The sequence below is a fragment of the Coffea arabica genome, chromosome 2e (assembly GCF_036785885.1).
Source record: "Coffea arabica cultivar ET-39 chromosome 2e, Coffea Arabica ET-39 HiFi, whole genome shotgun sequence".
NCBI lineage: Eukaryota > Viridiplantae > Streptophyta > Magnoliopsida > Gentianales > Rubiaceae > Coffea > Coffea arabica.
The window spans coordinates 479,284-502,659 of record NC_092313.1 but is presented as its reverse complement, the minus strand read 5'-3'; the positions used below and the strand labels follow the sequence as shown (position 1 = coordinate 502,659).

Sequence of the window (23,376 nt, the reverse complement as noted above, 5' to 3'; positions counted from 1 at the left end):
ATCTCCGTCCCAGATTTAGGAATATATACATATGTATATATATATATATATATATATATATATGTCTTAAGAGCAGCATAAACGCATCTCCAGGATGAAACAAGTACTGATTTGAGTATTATTGGTGACTCTTGGACACGGAAGCCGGAACAGCTACCCAGTACCAAGCTATGGGATTTTGATGAGGATCTAAGATACTACTCTTTATCTTTTAACAATATGATTTCTGACCCGAATCTTGGTTAGCCTTTTCATGTGGTCTTCGCTATGCACAAGAAAATTGATTCTGTTCCAAGATATTTTGAATATATACACACACACATATATATATATATATATATTTTAGCGTTTCTTCTTTTAATTCTTTGGTGCGACATGATCTCTTAATAAAGTTGCTAAAGAAAGGCAAGGCATTGCTTCTGGATGAGGCCGTCCAAGATAAAAGAAATGCTAAACCCAAAAGTGCCATATTGCGGCGGATGAATTTGCGAAAAGCAGCATCGCAGGCGGGCGTGCGTTCAATCGTTGGTTGGTTATCAAAGATACAAATACTACTACGCATTCTGGTCAGCCTCATTCTCTCCTACTCGGTCTTACACAACCCTCCCCCTCCATTAATCCTTTGGTTCAGGACTAAGAAGTAAGACTTGGACGGTTCCTTTGCTAATGGCGATGAAACCTTCCGTGTTACCGTTATTGCTGCTGGTGGTCTCTTTCTTGTCTAGCTCTTTTGCCAGCACATTTACCGTAGCAAACTACTGCCCCTTCACTATATGGCCCGGTACATTAGCCGGTTCAGGGACGCCGCAGCTCCCAACCACCGGATTCCAATTGCAATCGGGGCAAAGCCTGAGAATCCCAGCTGTCCCGGGGTGGTCAGGTCGCATTTGGGGAAGAACTGGGTGCACATTCGACGCATCGGGCGTGGGGTCCTGTCAAACAGGGGACTGCGGGGGAAGGCTGGAATGCGACGGCATGGGCGCAACGCCTCCTGCCTCGCTCTTCGAGATAACCCTCGGCGCTGGAGATGACAAGGATTTCTACGACGTCAGCATCGTCGACGGCTACAACCTGCCGCTCATTGCGGTGCCGCAAGGAGTACTTAATGGAAAATGCAACGCCACTGGCTGTGTTTCCAACATCAATATGGGTTTGTTTTGTTTTTACTTAATTTCTTCTTTATATATATATATATATGTTAAAAAAGAAGAAGAAGAAGAAGAAGTTTGGCAAATATTTCCAGTTGGACTAGTAGTGGCAGACATCATCACACTTGATGCATTAGATTAGAGTTGCAAGGGGTTTGGCATCCCATCGAGGTGAGAAAAATCACCGTCTCCCGGACATTAATCCCCGCATTCGATTCTGTCTCAGGTTGCCCTAAAGAACTTCAGGTGGTTGGTGGGGAAGACGGGGAAGGGAACGGGAGCGGGGACGTTGTTGCCTGCAAAAGTGCATGCGGGGCATTTGGATCAGACCAATACTGCTGCAGTGGAGAATTTGCGAACCCATCGACATGCCGTCCATCATTCTATTCCACCATTTTCAAGAGAGCTTGTCCAAGCGCTTACAGCTACGCCTTTGACGATGCCACCAGCACTTTTACATGCAAGGCTTACGATTATGCCATAATCTTTTGTCCCGTGAACGGGTACATACACACATACATACACACACACACATATATACATATATATATATATATCGTCAATTTTCTTTTTCTTTTTGTTTGTCTCTTTTTTCCTCTAGGATTATGTAGCTAGCGAGATAGAAAGCAAGAATTTGCTCCTGGAGCAGCTGCTGCATTGTGACAACTTTTTTTTCTTCTGTTTTTGTTGTCGGTTCTGCTCCAGTAAAAGGCGTTGATTTGTGACAAATGTAGGACGAAGCAACCAAGTATCGGTGCATTAACATCTCCACCCATTCAAAGGAGCCGAAACGGGAGGGTCGTAGGGATGGTAGCATCTTCGTCAACTGTCCTCAGAAGACCCTTCTCTGCGCTGTTCCTTCTCATCATCACCTGGTATGTCTAGACATCCAACGCCAACGACCCCATTCATCCGACCAGGCTACATACATATACCAAAGATTCACAGAAAATCTTTAGTGTAAATTCATCCTTGTTTGTGATTGAATTTGTTAGTTAATACTCTCGTAGGTTTATGCTATACTCTTCTAGAATAGAATATGTTGTACCATGTACGATTTTTACGCTATTCTTGTGGGTGGTGCTGTACCATGTCCATGTATGATGGAACAGATGGGGTTTAATACCATATAGTTGTTACACTAGGTTAAAAAGAGTTCCATACAAATGAGAGAGTAGTGACATTAACATTTACCAAAAAAAAAAAACAAAGAAATTAAATTTAATGCCATTCTCAAAGTCCCAATTAAGTGCTACAAGTTTTAAAAAAAAAAATTTTTATTTAACACCCTTCAAAGTCGGAAATCTATTCGGAATAAGTCCTTCCGTCTAACCCTGTTAAAGCAATAACGGTATTTAACTATAGAAGAAGAAGCAATAAATGAATTTAAGCAATAACGGTATTTTTTTTTTTACACTAATAGTTATGAATGTATGCCATTTGCATATAAATTGAATTTTAAATTTGAAATTAGATTATGTGACATATATCTAATACTACCCGTGTGTACACACTGATAGGGAATAAAAAAATTACCCAAAAAATTATCCAGCGTAAATTTCCCTTGTTAGCCTTGTGGTGGTAAAAAGCAGACCGGGTATTATTGAAAGGGACTTAAAAAATGGAAAAAAGAAAAAGAGAAAGAACTTAAAAATCATTGAAAATGATGTAGACAGTTGGATTTTGAATTTCTTGTTGCACTCTCCTTAACACCTTCTATAAAAGCTAAAACACGCCATTTTTTATTTTTATTTTTTAAAGAGGAAATGAAACGTGCCATTCATTTAAAATAAAAGTAGAATACTGTCTATAAAATATTAAATGCAAGAACGCAGGTCACCTTTATAAAAATGTGTAACAAGGAAGGGAATGCATTAGCAGTTTGTGTGACAGGAAACCCAAAGCCAAGCAGAAGTTGCCCAAACATGTAATAGTTTCCGGCTTTCGTCTTAAGAAGACGATAATCCACCAATATGTTTTGTTATCTGATGAAGTACTGATGCAGTTTGTTTATAACTTTTAATCAACTGCTGATTATTCTTCTTCCCTTGCAAGATTAAGGGTAGAGTACAGTGAGCTTAATCCGTTTCCTTTAAATCTCAGAATTGAATCACTTGCTACCCCTAAAATTATCCTCACATGTCCGCAGATATTATACATTAACACATGAAGTGCTCTCATTTCTTGGTCCTGCTTTTCCTTGGAGCTTGAGCTTTCCTTTTCACTTTCTTTCCTCCGCCGCCGGTCTTGCTCTGCTTTTGCAGTGCTCCCTACAGCCGAACAATCATCAATCAGCAACCTTTGGTCCCAACTCGAGATCAAAGAGCAATCTGACTATCAAAATATAAAAAAACGGATGAAATAACATACCGACACTTTCTCAGCTTTCTGTCTGATTTTCCCTTTGCACTGTTCCATGGCACCCTCACCTTGATTGTTTAGAGCTTTAGGCAAATTATCCACCTCCTCTTCTGAATCAAATGAGAATCCATCCAGAGTACCTACACATGCAAAATAAACTAATTCAAAATTTAAGCGCATCGAGATCGTTCTGATTGAAGAAACTGATAAACGTCGTAAACACAAGAACACCATCAGAGACCTTAGAAGGGGCTAACCTTCGACCATGGTTTCTGCCTCGTAAAAGTTGGCTTGTGGTTTTAGCTGGATAAAGTCATTCATGATAGCCTCTATCTAAACAAGAAAAGGTGCGAAAACAAGTTATCAGTTTATCTGAACCAAAAACATCTCATTCCAAGTGCTTCACACGAGTAAATCTAACGAGATGCCAGAAAAAAAAAAATCGAGGATAAAGAGTACTGTGCACAACTAGATAGAGTATCTTGCTACTTCATTTAACGTGTTCTCTAGCATGTCCATGCTGTCTTATTAATATGTTGTTTCTGGGTAGCGGTTAGGTGAGGGCATGGTACATGAATGAGTAAATGTAAAACGAGAAGAAAAGACAGAAGTATAAAATGGACTTACCTTGGCTTCTGATTGACCAAAGCTGACCTGAAAATTCCGGAGTTTTATTTAGTTTTATTCCTCCCATTTATGTATGTGTGTGTGTGTGTGAGAGAGAGAGAGACAGAGAGAGAGAGGTTTGGACAAAAAACATTTACCACACAAAATGTTCTGGAAGGAAGGATATTTGTTCTGTATATGGTTCCTAAAAAACAGATGCATCAAAATGAAGAAATCAAATGAGCAAAGGAGCCTATAGAACCTTTAGGACAAAGCTGGTAAAGTAGCACCAGAAGAAATGAAATAATATTAGAATAAAAAGTTCAAAATGTATTAAGTACATATAGGCTGCGAATAAAACTAAAAATACAATAGATAACTCAAAAGGTCACTAATTCAAATTTCATGACTAATGGAAAATAGAGAACTATACATGCCTTTCAAATCCAATAATATCTCATGATTTCCAGATGAGTCATCTGAGATAACCACACGGCCAACAGCACCCACATCACCACTTAAATCAATTGAATCACCTTCACACTCCACAAGTGCCTGCCAAGAAATTAGAATAAATTTAACAGCTGTAGATAAACCATCACAAGTTTAGGCCTATAGAACTAATGCCTGTGGTCAAAATTAACAACTTAAAAGGTGTCAATAACCATAAATAAGCAAACTACTGGTACCAGACTTACTCCAAAAAAATGACAGTGACAATAACCACAATGCATGGGCAGAATTCCTCCCCACCCCCCCCCCCCCCCCTTCAAAAAAAAAAAAAAAGAGTACAAAGCAACTTTCAGTCGTCACATCTTTGCTTGACAGACAGGACTCATGCAGTCTGGCTCTTCAAATGTTCTTCATCACAGCCAAAAAGTTTCTTCATTGTTGAAAGAGGAGAAAAAAGGAGTGCAGCACATACAGGGGCATAATTTTCACTACTCATGTAAATTGAAATCCACAAATAATCTCTAAGATGAAAAATAAAAAACACCAAGTGACACTGCATTCGTAAATGTAGACATTATGCTGGCTAACCTTTGAGTGTTGTACTTTCTCGGTGAGCACCAAAGGCAACCTGGAGGAGGCCTGCAGATGTAATTTCCAACAATAATTCACTAACTCAGCATAATAAATAATTTAATAAGAACCCAAGTTTCTCACATGAAGCCCACTACACTTCTCAGACAAATTTTCCTCAATGTCCAGGTCTCCAACAGTTTCTGTAACAACCAGATCATAAAAATGTAAATTTTGGGCAACATATATGAACAAAGATGTACATTTACGGTAGGAGGAGCATTCTTATTAAAGTTGCTTGCCCAACATCCTTGACTCACAAAGATATTAAACGACGAGAAAACATAAGAACCAGAACACATTTTCCTTACCTCTGTTCTTGAGCAAATGTACTTTTTCTGGTGTAGAAGGTTTATCACCTTCGCATTTCAGCTTCTTGTTTAGTGTTTTTGTAATTAAAGCATCCTGTGATGAAGATTCTCCATCATCACAAGGAATTGCAACCTCAAATATTTCCTTTTGTTTGTATTCAGTTTTATCACTCCCATCAATCTTCTTATCAAAGAGAACATCTCTACTTACAGGCTTGGAGTCAGGCAAAGAATCAGAATCTGAAGACAATGTCCAAACTGAATCATTTGGTTCCTGTTCAATCAATGACAATCTCCAATGTAATGATCATAAAGACGAAGAAGATAGGAAGTCGCCTAAAATAGATTTTCCTTTACTAACTCAGGAACAAGACATCACAATTGTCGAAATTAAAGATATCAAAACCTTTAAAATGTCTAAATCTCCAGATAGCCTATAAACAGCCCATTCACAGATGCTCAGATAGCAATGCATCAGTAAAATCGAATGCTAATCATGTAAGAATCAAATAAACCCAGTGAAAGCACAGGCATAACAAATAACGAATCAAAGATTACATGGAGCACTATAATGGATGAATCTAGTTTTAGAGAAAAATTCTTACACTAGGTGCAATAGGCATTTCTGATACTCTTGTTTCAGCTGCTCGCTTTTCTGCCCTTCTTTCTGTAATATCGCCAACATTAGAGAGAGTCTGAGCAATCCCCTTCTCTTAGGTTTTGAAGAATAAAACTTTCAGTGTTGAGCAATTAAAGAAAGAAAATCAACGTGATAGAAGGACCACCTCCTCCTCTTGCACAATGATCTTCCCTTTCTTTTTTTCTCTTCCTCCGTGGTGTTTGCAGCTCAGCTTTCTGGTTTTTACCTGGAGCACTGGTTTTTAAAGTCTTCTGATCAGCTTGAGAATGTCCTGCAACCTGACCATCTGACCTTTCTTTCTGAAACAACTTGTTGAGGTCGACTTCATCCTCATCATCACTTAGAGGGGACACAGACCCCGATGATATGGTCAGAGCCGACTGAGTTGGTGCCTAATTCAACAAATTAAGTTCTCAATGTCATTAGCGTGGCGCGATAAACACAGAAGCCACACAGCCTGATTTCTTTATTTATTTCTTCTTCTTTTTTATTGCTCAAAATTAAACTAATGGCAACATGTTTCAGAAGCAACTGATATATGAAATTTGAACCCTATAATTGACTTGGGGCTAGTTCAACTATCCAGGCATTTAACATACTTTTGACTCAAAATAACGAAATAGAAACTCGTAAATTAAATTTGATTGCAATGACGGATGACCTAAAAAAATTGATGAAGGTGCAAGAAGGATAGAGGCTAACCAACTATTTCTGCTCCTTGGGTCAGAGCTCGTTTCAACAAATCCAATATTTCCATAAGGGAAAAAAAAAAGGGTAATTAAAAGAATTCGAGAGAGAAAACAGAAGCCGTTACGTACCTGAAAAGAACGGAGCCAGTCTGGAGAATCTTCCCTGGAGCTTCTACTGCTACTCATGTTCAGATTTGCCCTAACAGCAACAATAATACAGCAAGACCACAAGTGTATTCTAAAACCCTAATCAATGTTGAGGTTTGTGTGAGAAAGAGATCCCGGACATGGCCGCCTCTTGGGCGGCTGCGGAGTGAGGTTTTTCCCTCCAACTTTTACAAATTTAACCCTCCCGCCTCGCCAATTACAACTGTTTTCCTATCAAACAAAACCGATCTTAAAAGACTAATTAGCTTTTTGGAAAATGAAATTTCAAACACTATTCCATATTTTGGGGCCTGTTTGGCACCCTAATTTTTTACCAAGAGCCTGTTTGGAAGTGGGTTTTTTGACCCAGTTTTTTACCTACTAGTTTTTTAACAACTTTTGCTACAGGAACCCCAAAAAACTTCTCAAAACTTTTTACCTACACACTTCAAAAATACACAAAAAACTTTCCATTCAACTTTTCTTCTTTTTCCTCCACCACCCAACCCACCACATCGTCCGCCGCCAGCCACCACCTCCACCATCACTTCCGGCGCCGGTTACTATTCCGGCGGTCAGTTCCGGCCATACACAATTTTTTTTTCTCTCCCTCCCCCGCCCTCTTCCCCCTTCCGCTTTCTGGCAGTTTTTAAATCCTTCATTTTCAAACACAAAAAATGAACATAAAAGCCCAAGAACCGAACAAGCAAAATCATAGCCCAAAAAAGCCAAAAAAAAGGGCAAAAAAAGTGCAGAATGGAGGAATTGGACATCAAATTCAACGTGATGGTTTCCTTATTCAACTGGATGTAGAAAAGCAAATCCTCCACGACAAAGCATTGCCAATTCTCCAAATTCCTCGATGCTTTTTGCCGGAACCGCTGGACTATTTCAGCGCCGTCCGCACGGTGACGGGGGGAGGGGGTTGCGCTGGGGAAAGGGCAGGGGGGTGGTAGGGGAGGAGGTCACGTAGAGGAGGTGACGGGAGAAGCTGGGGAAAGGGCAGGAGATGGCAGGAGAAGCAGGGGGGTGGCGGGGGGAGGGGGAGTGGCGGGAGAAGCTGGGGAAAGGGCGGGGGATGGCCGGAGAAGCTGGGGAAAAGGTAGGGGGTGCGCGGGGGGAGGAGGTCGCTCTGGCAGAGGAAAGGGCAGGGGTGGCGGAGGGAGGGGGAGTGGCGGGAAAAGCTGGGGAAAAGGCAGGGGGTGCGCGGGGGGAGGGGGAGTGGCGGGAGAAGCTGGGGAAAGGGCGGGGGGTGGCCGGAGAAGCTGGGGAAAAGGTAGGGGGTGCGCGGCAGAGGGGGTGGCGGGGGGGAGGGCATCGTGGTGGCAGAGGGGGAAGGGGCACAGGGGGTGGCGTGAGGTGGAGGGAGGAGAAGGGAAAATGGAGGAGAGGGGTGGGCGTGAGTGCTGCTGGGAGGTAACGGGGAGGAAGGAAAGAAAGAAAGAAGAAGAAGAAAAAGGAAGAAGAAGAAGAAGAGAGGAAAAAAAAAAGAAAAAGGAAAGAAAGAAAAAGAAAAAGAAAGAGAAAGAGAAAAAGAAAGAAAAAAAGAAAAGAAAAAAAAAGTTTTTCACTCTACAAAAACTTCTACAAAAAAAAATTTCACCTTACAAAAACTTCTACAAAATTTTTTCAAAAAATTCTACAGTGCACTACAGTAAAGTTTTAGACAAACTCCCAAAAAACTCAGGTTCCAAACAGGCCCCGTTTTTTAGCTATTAATTTTTTAACAACTTTTGCTACAGAAACCCCAAAAAACTTTCCAAAATTTTTTACCTACACACTTCAAAAATCTATACACAAAAAATTTCCCAAAAACTTTTCTTCCTCCCTCACCCAACCCACCACACCAGCCACCACCTCTCTCGGAGCCGGTCACCTATTCTGGTGCCGATAACCTCAAAAAAAATTTTTGAATCCCTCACCCTCACCCCCTCTCCCTCCCCCGCCACCCTCCCCCTCCCCCTCCCCTTTTGCGGCCTGATCCCAGATCGCAGAGCAGAGAGGGGGAGGGTGGCGGAGGAGGGAGAGGGGAAGAGAGGAGGGGAGGGAGGGAGGGAGAGAAAAAGCAAAAAAGAAAAAAAAATTATGCACAGCTGCCTGTCTTCCTCGGGCGTCGGAGTGCGAGGAGGAGGGGAGAGGAAAGGGGGAGAGTGGGCAGAGGGGTGGTGGGAGAGGGAAAGAGAGGGGTGGCGGGCAGAGGAGAGAGGAAAGGAATTGTGGAAAAGTTTGGGGGTGGCGGGGGAGGGAGAGGGAGAGGGGGAGAGGAGAAAAGCAAAAAAAAAAAGAACAGAGGTGATGCTGGCGGAGGTGCTGGAGGTGGGAGACAGAGGAGAGGTAACGGGGAAGAGGAGGGGGAAGGAAGAAGAAGAAGAAGAGGAGAGGAAAGAAAATAAAAAGGAAAGAAAGAAAAAGAAAAAGAAAGAGAAAGAGAAAAAAGAAAGAAAAAGATAAAAAGAAAAGGAAAAAAAAGTTTTTCACCTTACAAAATTTTTCACATTCAAAAAACTTCTACAAAAAAGTTTTTCACCTTACAAAAACTTCTACAAAATTTTTTCAAAAACTTCTACAGTGCACTACAGTAAAATTTTAGACAAACTCTCAAAAAACTCAGGTTCCAAACAGGCCCTTAGTTTCCCCTCGTTTGGAAAGTTAATAGAGATTTGTTTGGACAGTAGATTATTTGGCCAAATATATTTGCTAATATCACCATTACAATTTCCAATACAACTTTTTATCTTCCTAATTACCTTTTTATCTCACATACATAACATCACAAAAAGTGCTACAGTAATTATTCCAAATAATATTTCAAATAATACCCTATCCAAACAAACCCTCGAGCCATGATTTTAATTGTACTGATTAGCTTTGTAAAATTTTTATTGCACATTCATTTTGAAAGGCTATGTAGTCCACGTCATACACTTGTTGCATTTTTTGCATTAAAGTATTTAGATAAGTATTATTTGAAATATTTTTAAAATAATTATTATAGCACTTTTGTGATATAATATAATTGAAAATATAAAGAAACGAATTAAAAAATATATTTATGATACAAGTAAAATATTATTTAACAAAATTGAGCTATCGAAACATAGGGTCTGTTTGGAACTTGAGTTTTTACTCAAGTTTGTCTTATACTAGTTTTATAACAACTTTAACTACAGTAACCTAAAAAAATTTCTCAATGTTTTTTATTTACACACTTCAAAATACCCAAAACACAAAAAAAAAAAATTTCCTTTCCCTTTTCTTCTTCTTCCTCCCCCACCCCAACCCACCACCTCTGTCGCCGGCTACCACCTTCGGTGTCGTTTCCGGCGCCGATCATTTCTTCCGGTGGGTCTTTTTTTTTTTTTTTCCTTTCTCCCTCTCCCCCTCTTCCTCCCCCGCCATCATCCCCCTTTGCCCGATTTGTTCCTTCCCTTTGTTTTTTCTCCCTCTCCCTCTCCCCTACCACCCTTCCCATTCCCCCTATTTCCCTTGGGGCGAAACTGCCAATGAAGTAGCAAAAGAATTTTTTTTTTTTTTTTTTGCATTTTTTCCCTCCCCATCTCCTGCCCGCCACTCCTCTTCTCCCTCTCCCTCTCCCCCTTTCCCACTCCTCCCCCACCACCCTTCCCTTTTCTCTCAGGTCGATCTGGAAAAAAAAAGAAAATGAGCAAAAATAAAATGGCGGCAATAGCTAATTGGCTCAGGTGATTCTTGTTGTTGTTGCAGGCGTAGGGTAGGACCCTCATTCAACCAGATTTTCGCAGCTTTTTTTTGGCTTCTTTTGACACCTGCTTTTTGCCCCGAATGGATAAGTAGTGGGTTCGTAACCTGCTATTGCTATATAATTGGAAAAAACGAAGCTTGGAAAGTGTTGGGGGATTAGCGATGCACGTAATCCTCTCCAAATTGGCACCAAACGACGCCGCATCAGTGGCGTGCGTGAGACGACAGTTTTACAAAGTGGGCTTCGGACGACGATTCCCTTTGGTCCAAAATTTGTTCCGATGACATTCAGCCCAATTTGCCACTTGACCCCATCGGCAACCCCACTGCTACCTTCAAGGTCCAAATTTTTCCAGGAGAGGGAATAGGGGAGGGAAGGGGAAGGGGAAGGGAGGAAAGAAAAGAAAAAAGAAAAAAAAATGAAAAGAAAAAAAATTATCTTACAAGTTTTTTTACAACTTCTACAGTAATCTACAGTAAAATTTTAGACAAACTTCAAAAAACTCAGGTTCCAAACGGAGCCATAGTTGCATGCCTTGTTGCCCCAGTTTTTATTTTTCAGACATGGTTTTGGTTAGATTTTAACGTATGGTGAGTCATGTTTATTATAGGAAAAATCGTTTAAAACGTCCATCACATTTTGTAAAATAACTTTTTTCGTCTCTTATTTTTAAAAATATAATTTTACGTCCCTTACAAATTCACATTGGTCAAATTTGGTCCCTACTTAGGTTTCCGATTATTTTTTATCAGAATTCACCACATGCTTTGCACGTGATCATATTTTAAGGGAAAATTTGTCAAATCAAATTTTATATAATTCGATTCATAATCCCTCACATTTCATCAAATAAAATTTTTCGTCCTTCACATTTTTCAAAATGAATTTTTTCATCTTTTATTGATCACGTGTGTGAATAATTTTTTTTAAATTCATGTATATATTTATTTGATTTCACCTAAACAGTACGAATAGCATGTGAAATCAAATAGAGATATATTACACACTATTCGTATTGTTCAAGTGAAATCAAATAGATATATACATGAGTTTAAAAAAATTGTTAGTTTTTCACTTATATTCATTTTCTTTCACTCGAAATTTGGAAATAAAGAAGACATTTAATCATAAATAATATCGAGTGTTTATATCGAATTAAATTTAGATAGAAAAAGTAAACAAAATAAAAGTATGACAAAAAGAAATAAGTAATTGACACTTTCAAATTTTAACACAATCACAAGGCAAATAATTCAACTGTTGGTCTTAAAAATATTGAGTAGAAATTTCAGATTTAAACTGAAATTTGTTAGTACAATTATATAATTCGAGTTATGACCCATTAATTAGATGACCTTATTATACAACTCAATAAATAAATTATTACCAAAAGAAAATTGTCACAAATATTGAATAGGTTCAAATGGTGAAATCATATAAATATATACATGGATTTCAAACAAAATTATTAGTTTAAAACCCGTATATATATATCTATTGAATAGCATGTGAATAACTACGATTAGCATGTTTAGATGAAATTTAATAGAGATAAATTACATGTTATTCATACTGTTCAGGTAAAATCAAATAGATATATACGTGAGCTTATAGAAAAAAAGCTATTTGTATACATGATCAATGAGGGATGAAAAAATTCATTTTAAAAAATATGAGGGATGGAAAAATTCATTTTTTGAAATGTGAGGAACGAAGCAACTCATTTTGTAAAATGTTAGGGACGAAAAAATTTATTTTGTTAAATGTGAGGGACTATGAATCAGATTATGTAAAAATTTGATTTGACAATTTTATCCTTAAAAAATGATCACATGCAAGTCACGTGGTGGATTCCGGCAAAAACTAGTCGGAAACCTAGGTAGAGACCAAATTTGGTCAATGTGAATTTGTAAGGGACGTAAAATTATACTTTTAAAAGTGATGGACGAAAAAAGTCATCTTGTAAAATGTGAGGGACGTTTTGAACGATTTTTCCTTTATTATACTCTTAATGTAAGACCTTGTTTGGAAAGCAATTTTTTGTGAAAATTACTATATTTTTTTTAATACATGTTTCAATCTCCTTTTTATTTCACATATATCAAATCGTTACAAATTTTTTTTTTACAAAAAAAAAATAAAAAAAATACAATCCAAACATGACCTGAAGCTTTTTTCACGTTAGTGTTTTTAAATACGTGATGCATAATTTGTATTCAACAAATATGATTGTGTAAAAGGTACTTTCGATTACTTCTTAATCCATGTAAAGATTTATTGCGTGGAGTAAACACACTTAGACATGCATATTGATTCCTTATTCATCTTTTCTTTGTTATTATTAATATTATTTGTTTTTAAATTAGAGAGAGATTGAATTAAAGAAGCAGAGAGGAGAAGGAAAATTGAATCAAGACCTCTAATTTTGGAAGCTTGTCTTTATTTTAGTTGATACTGTAAGATAATTAATTGCATGTAGCATTTTATCATTTACATTATATAGAGTTGTAACGAACACTTTAGTATTGATAGAGAAATATTTCTCTGTTTTATCCTTAAAAAAAATGTTGCATTTAATATAGTATTAATACTTTTTCTTTACTTCTTTTCTCAAGGGTAAGTGGGAGACTCTAAATTTGGAATCTTTCATCCAACCCATTGCTAGTCCGAATCACTCCACCCATCGTTTCTCCCAATTAACATAGTATTCTCCTTCATTCAATTGAAAGCGTCATACTTTCTATTTTAAAATTTCAAAATATTTGTCCAATTGAAAAAGTCAAAGCACATTTTAGTATATATTTTCAATATAACCCCTCATTCTAATTATATGCATATTACCATTCAAATTCAAAATTTGAATTCATGGAGATAAAATTGAAAAGAAAAATACAAAACATCACAATCAAACAAATATTCTTAAAAAGTTGGATTTTAAAATAAGAATAAATAATTGCATTTGGATTGAGCTATTTTTCAAAAAGTAATTTTTCAATACATATAAAAATAATTCAAAAAATACCTTATCCATACAATATATAAAAAATAACTCACAAATATATATAAAAATTTTAAAATTATATATTTTTTATAATATCTTCCACCTATCACCGCCATCCATTCCATTCCTCTTCCTTTCTCCTCCTCCTCATCTTCCTTCTCCCTCTCCTTCATCCTCCCTTTCCCTTCCCCACCACCCCTTGTCTTTCCTTTTCCCTCTCTCTCGTTGCAATCTGGTCGAGGCCAGATCGGGTGGGAGGAGAAGAGAGAGGGTGGGGTGTGGTAGGAAGTAGAAAAAGGAAGAGATTGTGAGTGGCAGTGTTAATTTTTAAAAAGTATTTTAAAATTTTAAAATTTTAAAAGATACTCTAAAATATATTTCAAAAATCCCTTTAAAAACATCACAAAAAATATATATAATAAAAATTTTTCATATATATTGTTACAGTAAAATATTTTAAAAACAGTTAATTCAAACGAACGTAAATAGGAGGAAATAGTAGTATATTAAACGCAGCCCCTGCAAAATTAAAAAGCTGTCGTCAACCTTGAGTGAAACATGTAAAAAAAATTTTTGAAGGGTCTGGAGGGAAATATGAAACAACTGCGGGGTTCCGTTGGAATCATGAAAAATTTGTCTAGAAAGCCTGCCCGTGGGAGTTTTTGTCCCATCGTAAAAGCTGCAGGCGAGAGCAAGTAGGTTAGACAGATAAGGGGTTTTCGACTAGTTTTTTAGGCTTTGAACTATTTAGGAGGAGTGGAGGAAAACGGTACTATCCATCCGCTCCTGGGCTGGGCACCCCTTTCTCCTCCCCTTTTGAACGTCGCAAGCACCCGGCACAGCGAGATTACAAGAACAGAGAGAGAAGTTGTAGAAAACTTAAGCAATTGCTTGCATCAACCGGATCAATTATTATTTATTTTATGGGTGAGGGAAAACAGGGTGTGATTGTGGTTGAAATGTCTAATATGACAGCAAAGGGGTTAGTAGGGGGTAACCCCATAGAACAATTGCAGGCCAAGTTTAAGGATCTGGAAGCTCGCTTCAAAACTTGGCTCTCCAAGCAGACTTTGCCTGTGGAAGCTGCCGTCGTCACCGCCACAGGCGCCACCCAGGGCGCTGCTCTCGGAGCATTAATGGGTACCCTCACCAATGACATCTCTTCCTCAATTCCAAACCCTCCACCGGGGGCCCCCAATCTCAATCCTCAGGCCATGGCCTCCTTCAAGCAAGCCCAGGTACAGTTTCCAAGTTTTCTGATTTTACTGTTTTCCCACTGATTCTTTTGGATTCATTATTGCTGGCTCTGTACAAGTCGGTTTTTTATTTGTGGGGAGTTCATTTTTTTGCTGATGAAACTCTCTTTTTTTTAATCTCCCCCCCTCTCTCCAACCTCTTCTTCTGTTTTGAAGTTGCGTGCTAATGGAAATCAAAGTTTTGTACCTGTGATTGCTTATCAGGAGAAATCATTTCCACATGTGTCTCTAATTATGCTGTTTAAAATGTTGATTGTTCAATCAATAGGAGTTTGCTTTTTTTTTTTTGACGAGTAAGCTGGTTTTGCGTTGGACTAAATGAAGATAGTGGAAAAAAGATGGTATTCTTTCAATGACTTTCTGAAGGAACGAAAGCTGCATATTTGGAATTCATATATCCTATAAGCATAATTGGCCTGTAGTAGTAACTGGTGCTTGCTCTGATTCATTCAAAAATCCTCGTGGAATGGCTTCTAGGAGCCAAATCAATTATAGGTGTTTTCCAGCTTAGGCAACTGAAAGTATGTTGGCATAGGTTTGCAACTTCAAAATCCCAAACCCAGGAAAAGCAAGTGATTAAAGATAGAATTTTTGAAGTATTGAAAATGCCTGAAACATCTGTTTATGGGTCGCACACCTAACTCTGGGGTTTGCTCACAGGCTCTTTCAGGTGGTCCATTGATACAAGCCCGCAACTTTGCTGTAATGACAGGGGTTAATGCTGGCATTTCCTGTGTCATGAAAAGATTGAGAGGGAAGGAAGATGTTGAGTCCAGGTAATTTCCAGTAACTATAATTATTGAAAGGATCCTTGGAACTTCATCCAAGCTAGAGGGGCTCATAACTTATCGTGCTTAACTCAGGCTTTATGTCTTATAACTTTATGCCTGTGAGAAACATGATAAAGGAGCAATAGAAATCGATTCGGTTAAAATGGGAAACAGACAATTCTACATTATGATGTATCTACTTGTTATTTCTACTCGTGATATCTGCTGCTAGAGCACCAATCTTTTTCCCCCTTTTCTTTTGCTTCTGACTTCTGAATGCATGCATGTTTGCTATGTTAACTCTGTGTCTGAGATTCGGTCTATGCTGCAATCAGGCATGGATGCGTCCCGTAGTGTACCAGAATGATTAGGTTTATCCCTTTATTGAATTTGGCGTCATAAGTGGAATTATTTGGGCGTAAAATATGGCTTTTGGTGGAAAATTAATTGGATGAAAGTAGTGCAGTTGGTAGAGCAATCAGTTGCGCCTGTTGGTAACTTTGCTCTGTTCTATCCATCTTTACAAGATTACTCTCGATGATAATCTATTTGGATTCCATAAACCTGGTGAATTGTTACTCCATTAGTTATTACAAAACAATGATGGATTGCTTAAAAAGATTGGGCTTTTTTGTCATCAAAGGAGAGCCAGCTCTTCTCATGCTTTCCGTGTCTCTTTTACTCTTTTTTCTTTTTTGGACATTATCTGTGCATAAGTATGTGTTGTGTCAGAATTCAAGCACCCAGTCAATTCACTAATATGTGCATTAACAATATAGTGCCAGTTGATGACTTTTATGTCCTCTAGTAAAACCTTTTTGGGCATGGGAGACCATTTAGGAGATTCTTGATGACATTTGTCCTATTTTAATACATTGCTGTGAAGAAATCAGAATTGTCTGACTTCTACCCCTCTCCTGCCTTGTTCCTGGTATGTTAAGCTGATTAGTGGAATAGATTGGGACATGATCACATGATCATGGAAGACCCTTATGCTCTGGGGAAACTTCCACCTGGACTTGAAATCCCTTTTGATTGACACCATTCTGTTACCATGCTATCCACCTTTCCCTGTTTTTATCCTCCTCATTTTCCTTGGTAGCAGATTTCCCTTCCATGATATGTTGAATGATATTATTTTTTATGTTGCAGTATGGTGGCTGCTTTCGGATCTGGTGCCATGTTCTCGTTAGTAAGTGGAATGGGTGGGACGAATCAAGCAGCCAATGCCGTTACATCAGGTCTCTTTTTTGCGCTTATCCAAGGTGGACTCTTCAAGGTAAAATAATATAGAAGATCAAGTAATTTGCTCCTTTGAACATGCTGCTGTACAACTTCATTCAAGATCAATTTATAGAACATCCACTTTGGGTGTTGAGACCTCTAAATTATGAGTTAAAGGATATTAATGTTTTAGCTTATAAGTTCAGGGTTTTCTCTTCCTATTAATACCTAATAAGACCTTACTAATTTTGGAGTACTGTTCCTACTCTTGTAGGGCTTCGATATTTCTGAAGTGATATTTAGTCTTTTGGAGTGCTTACTGAGCAATCCTATCTTTTATCTTTCTCACACTTCCTTTTTTTTGGCCCTTTGGGCATGGAGTTAATGTGAATCACTTTCAGTGACCTTAAGAATGATTTTTACCTCTCACCTGTTCATACAGCTAGGACAAAAGTTTTCAGCTCCACCAGCTGAAGATGTGTGCTATGTCAAGACGAGGTCCATGTTGTCAAACCTTGGTTTGCAAAACTATGAGAAGAATTTCAAGAAAGGGTTGTTAAATGACAGCACTTTGCCATTGCTCACTGATAGGCAAGTACTGATATGCATGCTTTCATGATGGTAAATCTTTTTTTCTGAACTTGAGCTGATGTTTTTCGTTTTTTAGTTTTAATTCGCCATTGTTTCTTTAGTGCTCTTAGGGATGTTCGAATTCCCCCTGGACCAAGGCTTCTGATTCTCGATCACATACACAGGTTTTTACCATGGTCTATTCAAAGAGAGTAAGCCTGTACTGTGCAAACTCCACTGCATGAAAAATCTGAGTTAATTTCCTTATATGTAGGGATCCAGAGATAAGAGAGAAGCGAGCGAGCTGGAAATGAAGCTGGTCTGGTGAGATAAATGCTCAGCGAAACATGCATCCTTTGATTCACTGTTAGTCCCACCTTTATTTATTTATATGTAAAAGAGAGAATGGTGGTTTTGGCCTAGTGCTATCTCAAATTATCACTGTTCCTGAACTAAAATTAGCTGATAAATACTTTTGGATGGCTAGATAAGTTTCAAGTTTAAAATTGTGATTGTGGTGATATGCTTTTTTGATGCCTCAAGGGTTTTGATTTGATTCCATTCTGGGTCTCTAACAACGATGATGATAAATGGGATCCCGGGAATCAGTTGAAGATCATGGTTCGGCATCCCCCCCCCCCCCATAGGGTTTGAAATTTGTAGATTGCTATCAATTACTAATGAAAGTAAACGGCGAGACCTATGAATTCTGAACTAAAAGTTGTGCGTACTTTTCCTTTTTAAGTAGAACTATACCTTTTACCATTTCATTGTGCGTTTCTCGTTTGGAATTCCAGATCTAATGTTGGACGTAACAGAAAATGTCGGGCAGACCATCTTTCAGTAAAATAGGTGGGATGCGTTCGGCCGGTCCAGAACGGTTAGCTCGATTTGGTTGGCATCTAGATGATTTTTTTGACTCTCTTCTGTCTCTCTCTCTCCATGTGCGGACGCTCTATTTTTGTTCCCTTGCGAATTAGGATCATATATAGGTTTTTTTGTTCCCCTTCGAATATTGCTGAACGGAGGAGTTGTTTCGAGCCTTTTGACATTTGATTTTTTTTTTTCGATCATAACGATAACATTTGTATAATTTACTCTACTTTAATTTAATGCATTTAATGCGAAGGAGGGAGAGCCGATGGGATGAGATTTTTCCGCAATTAAGTGGCCAGAGGAAGTCACGGTTAAGTGACAGCCACACTTAATTAAGTGGGAAATCCCGTCAGGAGTTGTTTCGAGTTCTTTGACCTTTGATTGGATGTGAAGTTTTACGCGACAATGACTCGACTCGTATTATAGCATCTTACTTGTGGGTGTGGGTAAGCGTGTGGAGTACGCATGGAGAAAGAGGATGATGTTGTTAGTTTTAGACTTTTTTGGATCCGGTCCTGGAACCCCGCGGCAAAAGCTGGTAAGCTGTGGAGGTGGATGAAAATGTCAAAGAGAAGAGCTACCGGTGGAGGTGGAAAAAAGTGGTGCCCTTGAAGGACCGGAACCTATCAACTCTACATTTACAAGATAAATATGGAAATCATCCACTGAGACCTTAGAAGGACAGGAGACTCACATAACACCAAACTCCAGGTTGTACAAAATCCCCATGCGAGCGTGCGTGAGTGACATCTTTGCTACATTAATATATGGTGATAAATAAATATCGCAGCATGCATGTTCTTGCTTGCTTGCTGCCCCTTGTATTTAAGAAAAATATAATTTGATACAAAAAGTAAATAATACTGCAGCTGATATTAGTGCCGGTGTTTGCAATCGTGCCCGTCCCATCCTTCATTTTAAGCTTTCAACACCCAGGAGAGGAGAGGGGGTTGCGTCCATTCATCACAACGTAAAACACTAGGAGTACATGGCAGACATAACCAAAAACAGCAACACATCAAACCAAGCCAGCCCATCTCCGATTCATGGATCCAAAAGAACACACCTTAATCAACAAAAAAGCATCCAAATCACATGCCCTGCAGCCGAACAAGTAGGCGGCGATCCACTATAAAAACTACTCACATTTCATATGCTACAACATTCACATTCACTAATTAACACTGCTAGTAAATCCTGTCGCAAACGCAAAGAGGATGGGGAAATAATTATAAAAAAAAAAAAAAAAAAAGCCCCCCAACACAAAACAAGGTTATAGTACTTGAGGAGTTGGGGCTACAGGGACAGCCCCCTGGAGAAGCTTCTGGGCCGCAGAAAGCTGATCCATCAAAGCCATCATGCTGGCTCTGTAGGAGCGCGCCTGGCCCACAGCCTCCGCCTCCAGTTCACCCAGTTGGGAGCAGAGCCGCTCCTCCGCCTCCTCCGCCACCCTCAGCCTTTCCCACGTTCTCTGCAATTCCTCCCTCATCCTTTTCTCCCTTTCCATGGCTTTCTGGAGTTCTTTCTCCAACTCCTCATTTCTCTTCTTCAAAATCTCCCCGTCCTCCCGCTCTACAACGTGTTCAGGCTGCTTTGTGCGGGCGAAGGCCGGCACCACCATGGTTGGAGCCATTTTTGTCTAATCTCAAGAAGACAAACAAATTGAAGAAAGAAAAGAGAGAGTGCTTCCAAACTATGCTAGTAATTAGTAAGTATTTGCCAAGAGAAACAAGGGGGAACTTGTTTGATTATTTGCCAACGTTTGCTCTTAATTTCTTGACAACCCAGAAGGCGTTGCAATATTTATAGGCCTGGACCCTGAACCCTGGAATATGGGGGAACGAGGTGTCTAGGTTCAATGTATCTGTCTCCCCACGGTCGTTCCTCGGATTATTTTTTGTTTCTACCGTGCCAGGCTTGGCTCGCATATTTTGTTCCACTCCTAAATTATTATCTTATTTCCGAAATAAAAAAATTTTTTTTTGGGGGACGTCATTTCCGAAAAGTTTCAAAGCATGGAAGATTGATTAAATCCTAAAACTTGTTATCAGCCTCAACAATATATAATGTTCCCACCGTCCCATTGAAGTGTCGTCCCTTTTATTTTGAAATATCTCAAAATAATTGTTATGTTCGAAAAGTCAAATTATTTTTTTTTTCAATATAGTTTTTCTTTCTAATCATATGCATGTTACTATTTAAATTAAAATTTTAAATTTAGGGAATGAAATTTAAAAAAAAGTATAAATATTATAATCAAAACATTATTCTTTAAAAAAATTAGATTTTTAAAATATGACTAAATAAATGAGATGGAGGAGTAGCTTACTGTAGGTGAGTTTTTTGAAAATTTATCTAAAATTTTATTGTAACTTACTGTAGAAGTTTTAAAAAAAATTTGTGATGTGTATTTTTTTAAATATTTTGAAGTGTATAGTTTAAAAACTTTGAAGTGTTTTTTGAGGTTACTATAGTTAAAATTTTTAAAAAACTTGTAAAAAACAAACTTTGCAAAACCAAACAAGCCAATATGACTCTCGACATCGCCTAACAAAGAGTGAGAGGAATTTACACGATTTCCTTGGAGTGGGCCCCAAATTCACATAATTTCGTGTAATATTTGTCAACTGTGTGTTCGCCTTACTTTGTCCATGACGTCATCACATACCTAAAGATTTTGTGAGTTCATTTGCCCATGGTTTGTGGGCGGCTTTTATTATGGGAGAATTTGAAACCTCTCTTGAGGTTTCTTACTATTTCACTTAGTTCCTTTGATATTTTAAAAATTACAATTATCTTCCTTGATTTGATACTTTGGTAACCAAACTTTAAAATAGAGTAAAAAGTTTAATAAATACCCTAAAATGCTCTTATCTTACAAAGTTTAATTTGTTTTTCTAAATAAAAAGAGTATCAAGTATTCATGCTAATATTTGTTATTTAATAATCAACTATAACAATAAATCTTTTACTATAATGGGGTATTTTCATAGTGTTTTACTGGGAATATAAATTATTTTTAAGATAAAGAGTGCTATTTTGTTTCTTTTAAAGTTTATGGACTTCTTTTTAAATGAAAATTTATGGTCTAGTTTAATGATGGAACTATCATAATTTGGTAGTAATTTTGGGGCATTTGTTTTTAATCATTGTTGACTTACCCTTGATTTTGATACCAAAAAAAAGAGAGCTACCAAAAAAAGTGGAGAATATTAAAAGTCATCAAAAAAATATTACTAGTTTAATGTAATTTGAATAGATATTAGGGACAACATTGATAATTCTTCTATACTTCTAATGAAATATAAGAGAAATGAATAAGAAGGAAAATGGTAAAAAAATATAAAATCCTCAATATTAAGGTTAGTATTGCATAAACATGGCAACAAAAGAGTTTTATTAAAAATATTAAAGTTAGTATTGGCATTTTAAATGGACAAGGGAGGTACGTGTAATTTTTGAAACCTTAGAGAAGTCAAGTGAAATTATTAAAAACCTCAGGGGAGGTTTCTAAAATTATCCCTTTTATTACTGTGTCAATAACAAGAAGGGATATATTTCTCACCTATATACTCTATTTTGTATCCTTTCTTTATAAGATGATGATTTATGGTCGGTCATTTAAAAAATTGCTGCCCCATAATCTAAGGAGCTCATATGATAGAGACCACTAAATTGAAATAAGAACTTAGCGGTAATCCTTTCTATTTTTTTTCCACATCATTTGCATACACTTACGTCTATCATAAAAGGCTTACTTGGCAAAGATCCTCCTAATCAACTAATGCTACTCTCTCCATATCACCCGTTTATTATTATTATTATAAAATTAATAAAATAAACTACTAAAATAGGGATGCTCTAAAATTTGGATTCTTGTTGAATATTTAAATCAAATTAACTGGCTTTGCCGTGTTCTCTGAGTGCCCATGCCCGAAGATTATGGATTCTCGTTGAATTTTATTTGGGTTATAATTTGATTCTTTTATATTAAGGGTTGATCACGAATCGCCCTTGATTTCTCTCCGTTGGAATTAGTTTGTCAGACTATTCCTTTTAATCCACAATTGCTGTGGCGTCAGTATTAAACAAAAAAAAAAGGGAGGGGGCATAGATAATATCTTTCTAACCCAAACAAGAAAGAAAATATTATAGACGTTGAACCTTGACTCCGACCAAATTATTGTAGACTACTGCAGTATGTATGCTCTATGGATTTGGGGCAGGGACGGTCATCAGTATGACCGTCCCTGCACGGTTCATGGTCCAGATTGGACCTCAAAAAAATGTGCGGCTCAGATAACAAGTGGTAACTCGATTTCCGCGCCAAGTGTGGGGCCCACCACTATCTGTTGTGAAAATACAACCTGTGAAAAAAAAGTTACACGGTGAACAAAAGAAGTTACGCGCTGTTGATGAAGAGGAAATTTGTCAGGGACGGTTGCACCTGCAACCGTCCCTGCACCGAGTCCCTGCCCCGAGTCCATGCTCTATACTTGGAAGCATTTGCGTGTGTTTCCGTTACTCGGAACTTTCAACGCAGTCGAAATGGTTATAGGCTTCCAATGAAAATCATTTCGGGTGCTCATCCACCCACATCGAAAGATTGTGGGGTAGTTACCCTGGGTTTAAGGTGCTCGACTGCACCTTCAATTATTAATTGGTTGGATGGTATTGGTTTGTGGGTTTCACCTTAAATTGTGCTTTGCACCAAGATTTCGATTACCTCTGAGTATTTATAATCTAACTGTTTTTGTGTGATTTCGACTTGTTGGAACAACCAAAAATATTTGGTGAGGTTGTGCTCGGGGGGGGGGGGGTCTGGTCATCCATCCCACATCGAAAGATTGTGGGGTAGTTACCCTGAATTTAAGGTCCTCGGCCGCACATCCAATTACCAATTGGTGTGTTTTGCACCAGGATTTTGATTACCTCTGAGTGTTTCTAATCTAGCTGTTCTTGTGTGATTTTGG

The 23,376-nt window shown here is 38.2% G+C and overlaps 4 protein-coding genes across 11 annotated transcripts; 2 read left to right on the top strand and 2 right to left on the bottom strand.

The window, feature by feature from the left end:
• The first annotated feature begins 507 nt into the window (after positions 1–507).
• On the top strand, positions 508–2,276 carry LOC113729837 (pathogenesis-related thaumatin-like protein 3.5). Of its 2 annotated transcripts, none has more exons than XM_027254119.2 (3): positions 508–1,150; positions 1,375–1,651; positions 1,854–2,100. In XM_027254119.2, the coding sequence occupies exons 1-3, from the start codon at positions 667–669 to the stop codon at positions 1,864–1,866; spliced, it is 774 nt and encodes a 257-aa protein (XP_027109920.1). In that variant the 5' UTR covers positions 508–666; the 3' UTR covers positions 1,867–2,100. The 2 variants fall into 2 exon arrangements, with proteins under 2 accessions (XP_027109920.1, XP_027109919.1); XM_027254118.2 differs by having other exon boundaries at positions 509–1,150; positions 1,883–2,276.
• An 877-nt stretch (positions 2,277–3,153) lies between these two features.
• Positions 3,154–7,217, bottom strand: LOC113729836 (uncharacterized). 3 transcript variants are annotated; one of them, XM_027254116.2, is made up of 13 exons: positions 6,968–7,217; positions 6,295–6,541; positions 6,115–6,176; positions 5,721–5,783; positions 5,510–5,603; positions 5,283–5,341; positions 5,157–5,207; positions 4,553–4,670; positions 4,274–4,320; positions 4,137–4,163; positions 3,767–3,842; positions 3,519–3,649; positions 3,154–3,418 (listed from the first exon to the last, which is right to left on the bottom strand). In XM_027254116.2, exons 1-13 carry the CDS (start codon positions 7,022–7,024, stop codon positions 3,326–3,328), a joined length of 1,125 nt encoding a protein of 374 aa, XP_027109917.1. In that variant the 5' UTR covers positions 7,025–7,217; the 3' UTR covers positions 3,154–3,325. The 3 variants fall into 3 exon arrangements, with proteins under 3 accessions (XP_027109917.1, XP_027109916.1, XP_027109918.1); XM_027254115.2 differs by having other exon boundaries at positions 5,510–5,783; XM_027254117.2 differs by lacking the exon at positions 3,154–3,418 and having other exon boundaries at positions 3,545–3,649; positions 3,751–3,842; positions 5,510–5,783.
• A 7,159-nt stretch (positions 7,218–14,376) lies between these two features.
• Positions 14,377–18,655, top strand: LOC113729834 (chloroplastic import inner membrane translocase subunit HP30-2). Of its 5 annotated transcripts, none has more exons than XM_027254112.2 (7): positions 14,377–14,945; positions 15,624–15,739; positions 16,886–17,012; positions 17,400–17,548; positions 17,650–17,712; positions 17,802–17,851; positions 18,325–18,655. In XM_027254112.2, the coding sequence occupies exons 1-6, from the start codon at positions 14,631–14,633 to the stop codon at positions 17,839–17,841; spliced, it is 810 nt and encodes a 269-aa protein (XP_027109913.1). In that variant the 5' UTR covers positions 14,377–14,630; the 3' UTR covers positions 17,842–17,851; positions 18,325–18,655. The 5 variants fall into 5 exon arrangements, 3 of the variants coding, with proteins under 3 accessions (XP_027109913.1, XP_027109912.1, XP_027109911.1); XR_003458239.2 differs by having other exon boundaries at positions 14,380–14,945; positions 17,802–17,893; XR_011840003.1 differs by lacking the exon at positions 18,325–18,655 and adding an exon at positions 18,071–18,247 and having other exon boundaries at positions 14,380–14,945; positions 17,802–17,893.
• A 766-nt stretch (positions 18,656–19,421) lies between these two features.
• On the bottom strand, positions 19,422–20,186 carry LOC113729835 (protein RESPONSE TO LOW SULFUR 3-like). The gene has a single exon (XM_027254113.2). It carries the CDS (start codon positions 20,034–20,036, stop codon positions 19,677–19,679), a length of 360 nt encoding a protein of 119 aa, XP_027109914.1. The 5' UTR covers positions 20,037–20,186; the 3' UTR covers positions 19,422–19,676.
• Between the last annotated feature and the right edge of the window lie 3,190 nt (positions 20,187–23,376).

Excerpts from the sequence above, each read along its gene's own strand:
- LOC113729836 (XM_027254115.2), bottom strand. The coding sequence starts at position 7,024 with ATGAGTAGCAGTAGAAGCTCCAGGGAAGATTCTCCAGACTGGCTCCGT. Across the intron at positions 4,671-5,156 it reads AGAAAGTACAACACTCAAAG|GCACTTGTGGAGTGTGAAGG; the intron begins GTTAGCCAGCAT and ends ATTTCTTGGCAG. Across the intron at positions 4,164-4,273 it reads CTTCCAGAACATTTTGTGTG|GTCAGCTTTGGTCAATCAGA; the intron begins GTAAATGTTTTT and ends CGGAATTTTCAG.
- LOC113729835 (XM_027254113.2), bottom strand. The coding sequence starts at position 20,036 with ATGGCTCCAACCATGGTGGTGCCGGCCTTCGCCCGCACAAAGCAGCCT.
- LOC113729834 (XM_027254112.2), top strand. The coding sequence starts at position 14,631 with ATGGGTGAGGGAAAACAGGGTGTGATTGTGGTTGAAATGTCTAATATG. Across the intron at positions 17,549-17,649 it reads TTGCCATTGCTCACTGATAG|TGCTCTTAGGGATGTTCGAA; the intron begins GCAAGTACTGAT and ends TTGTTTCTTTAG. Across the intron at positions 17,713-17,801 it reads ATTCTCGATCACATACACAG|GGATCCAGAGATAAGAGAGA; the intron begins GTTTTTACCATG and ends CCTTATATGTAG.
- LOC113729837 (XM_027254118.2), top strand. The coding sequence starts at position 667 with ATGGCGATGAAACCTTCCGTGTTACCGTTATTGCTGCTGGTGGTCTCT. Across the intron at positions 1,151-1,374 it reads TGTTTCCAACATCAATATGG|GTTGCCCTAAAGAACTTCAG; the intron begins GTTTGTTTTGTT and ends ATTCTGTCTCAG. Across the intron at positions 1,652-1,882 it reads ATCTTTTGTCCCGTGAACGG|GACGAAGCAACCAAGTATCG; the intron begins GTACATACACAC and ends TGACAAATGTAG.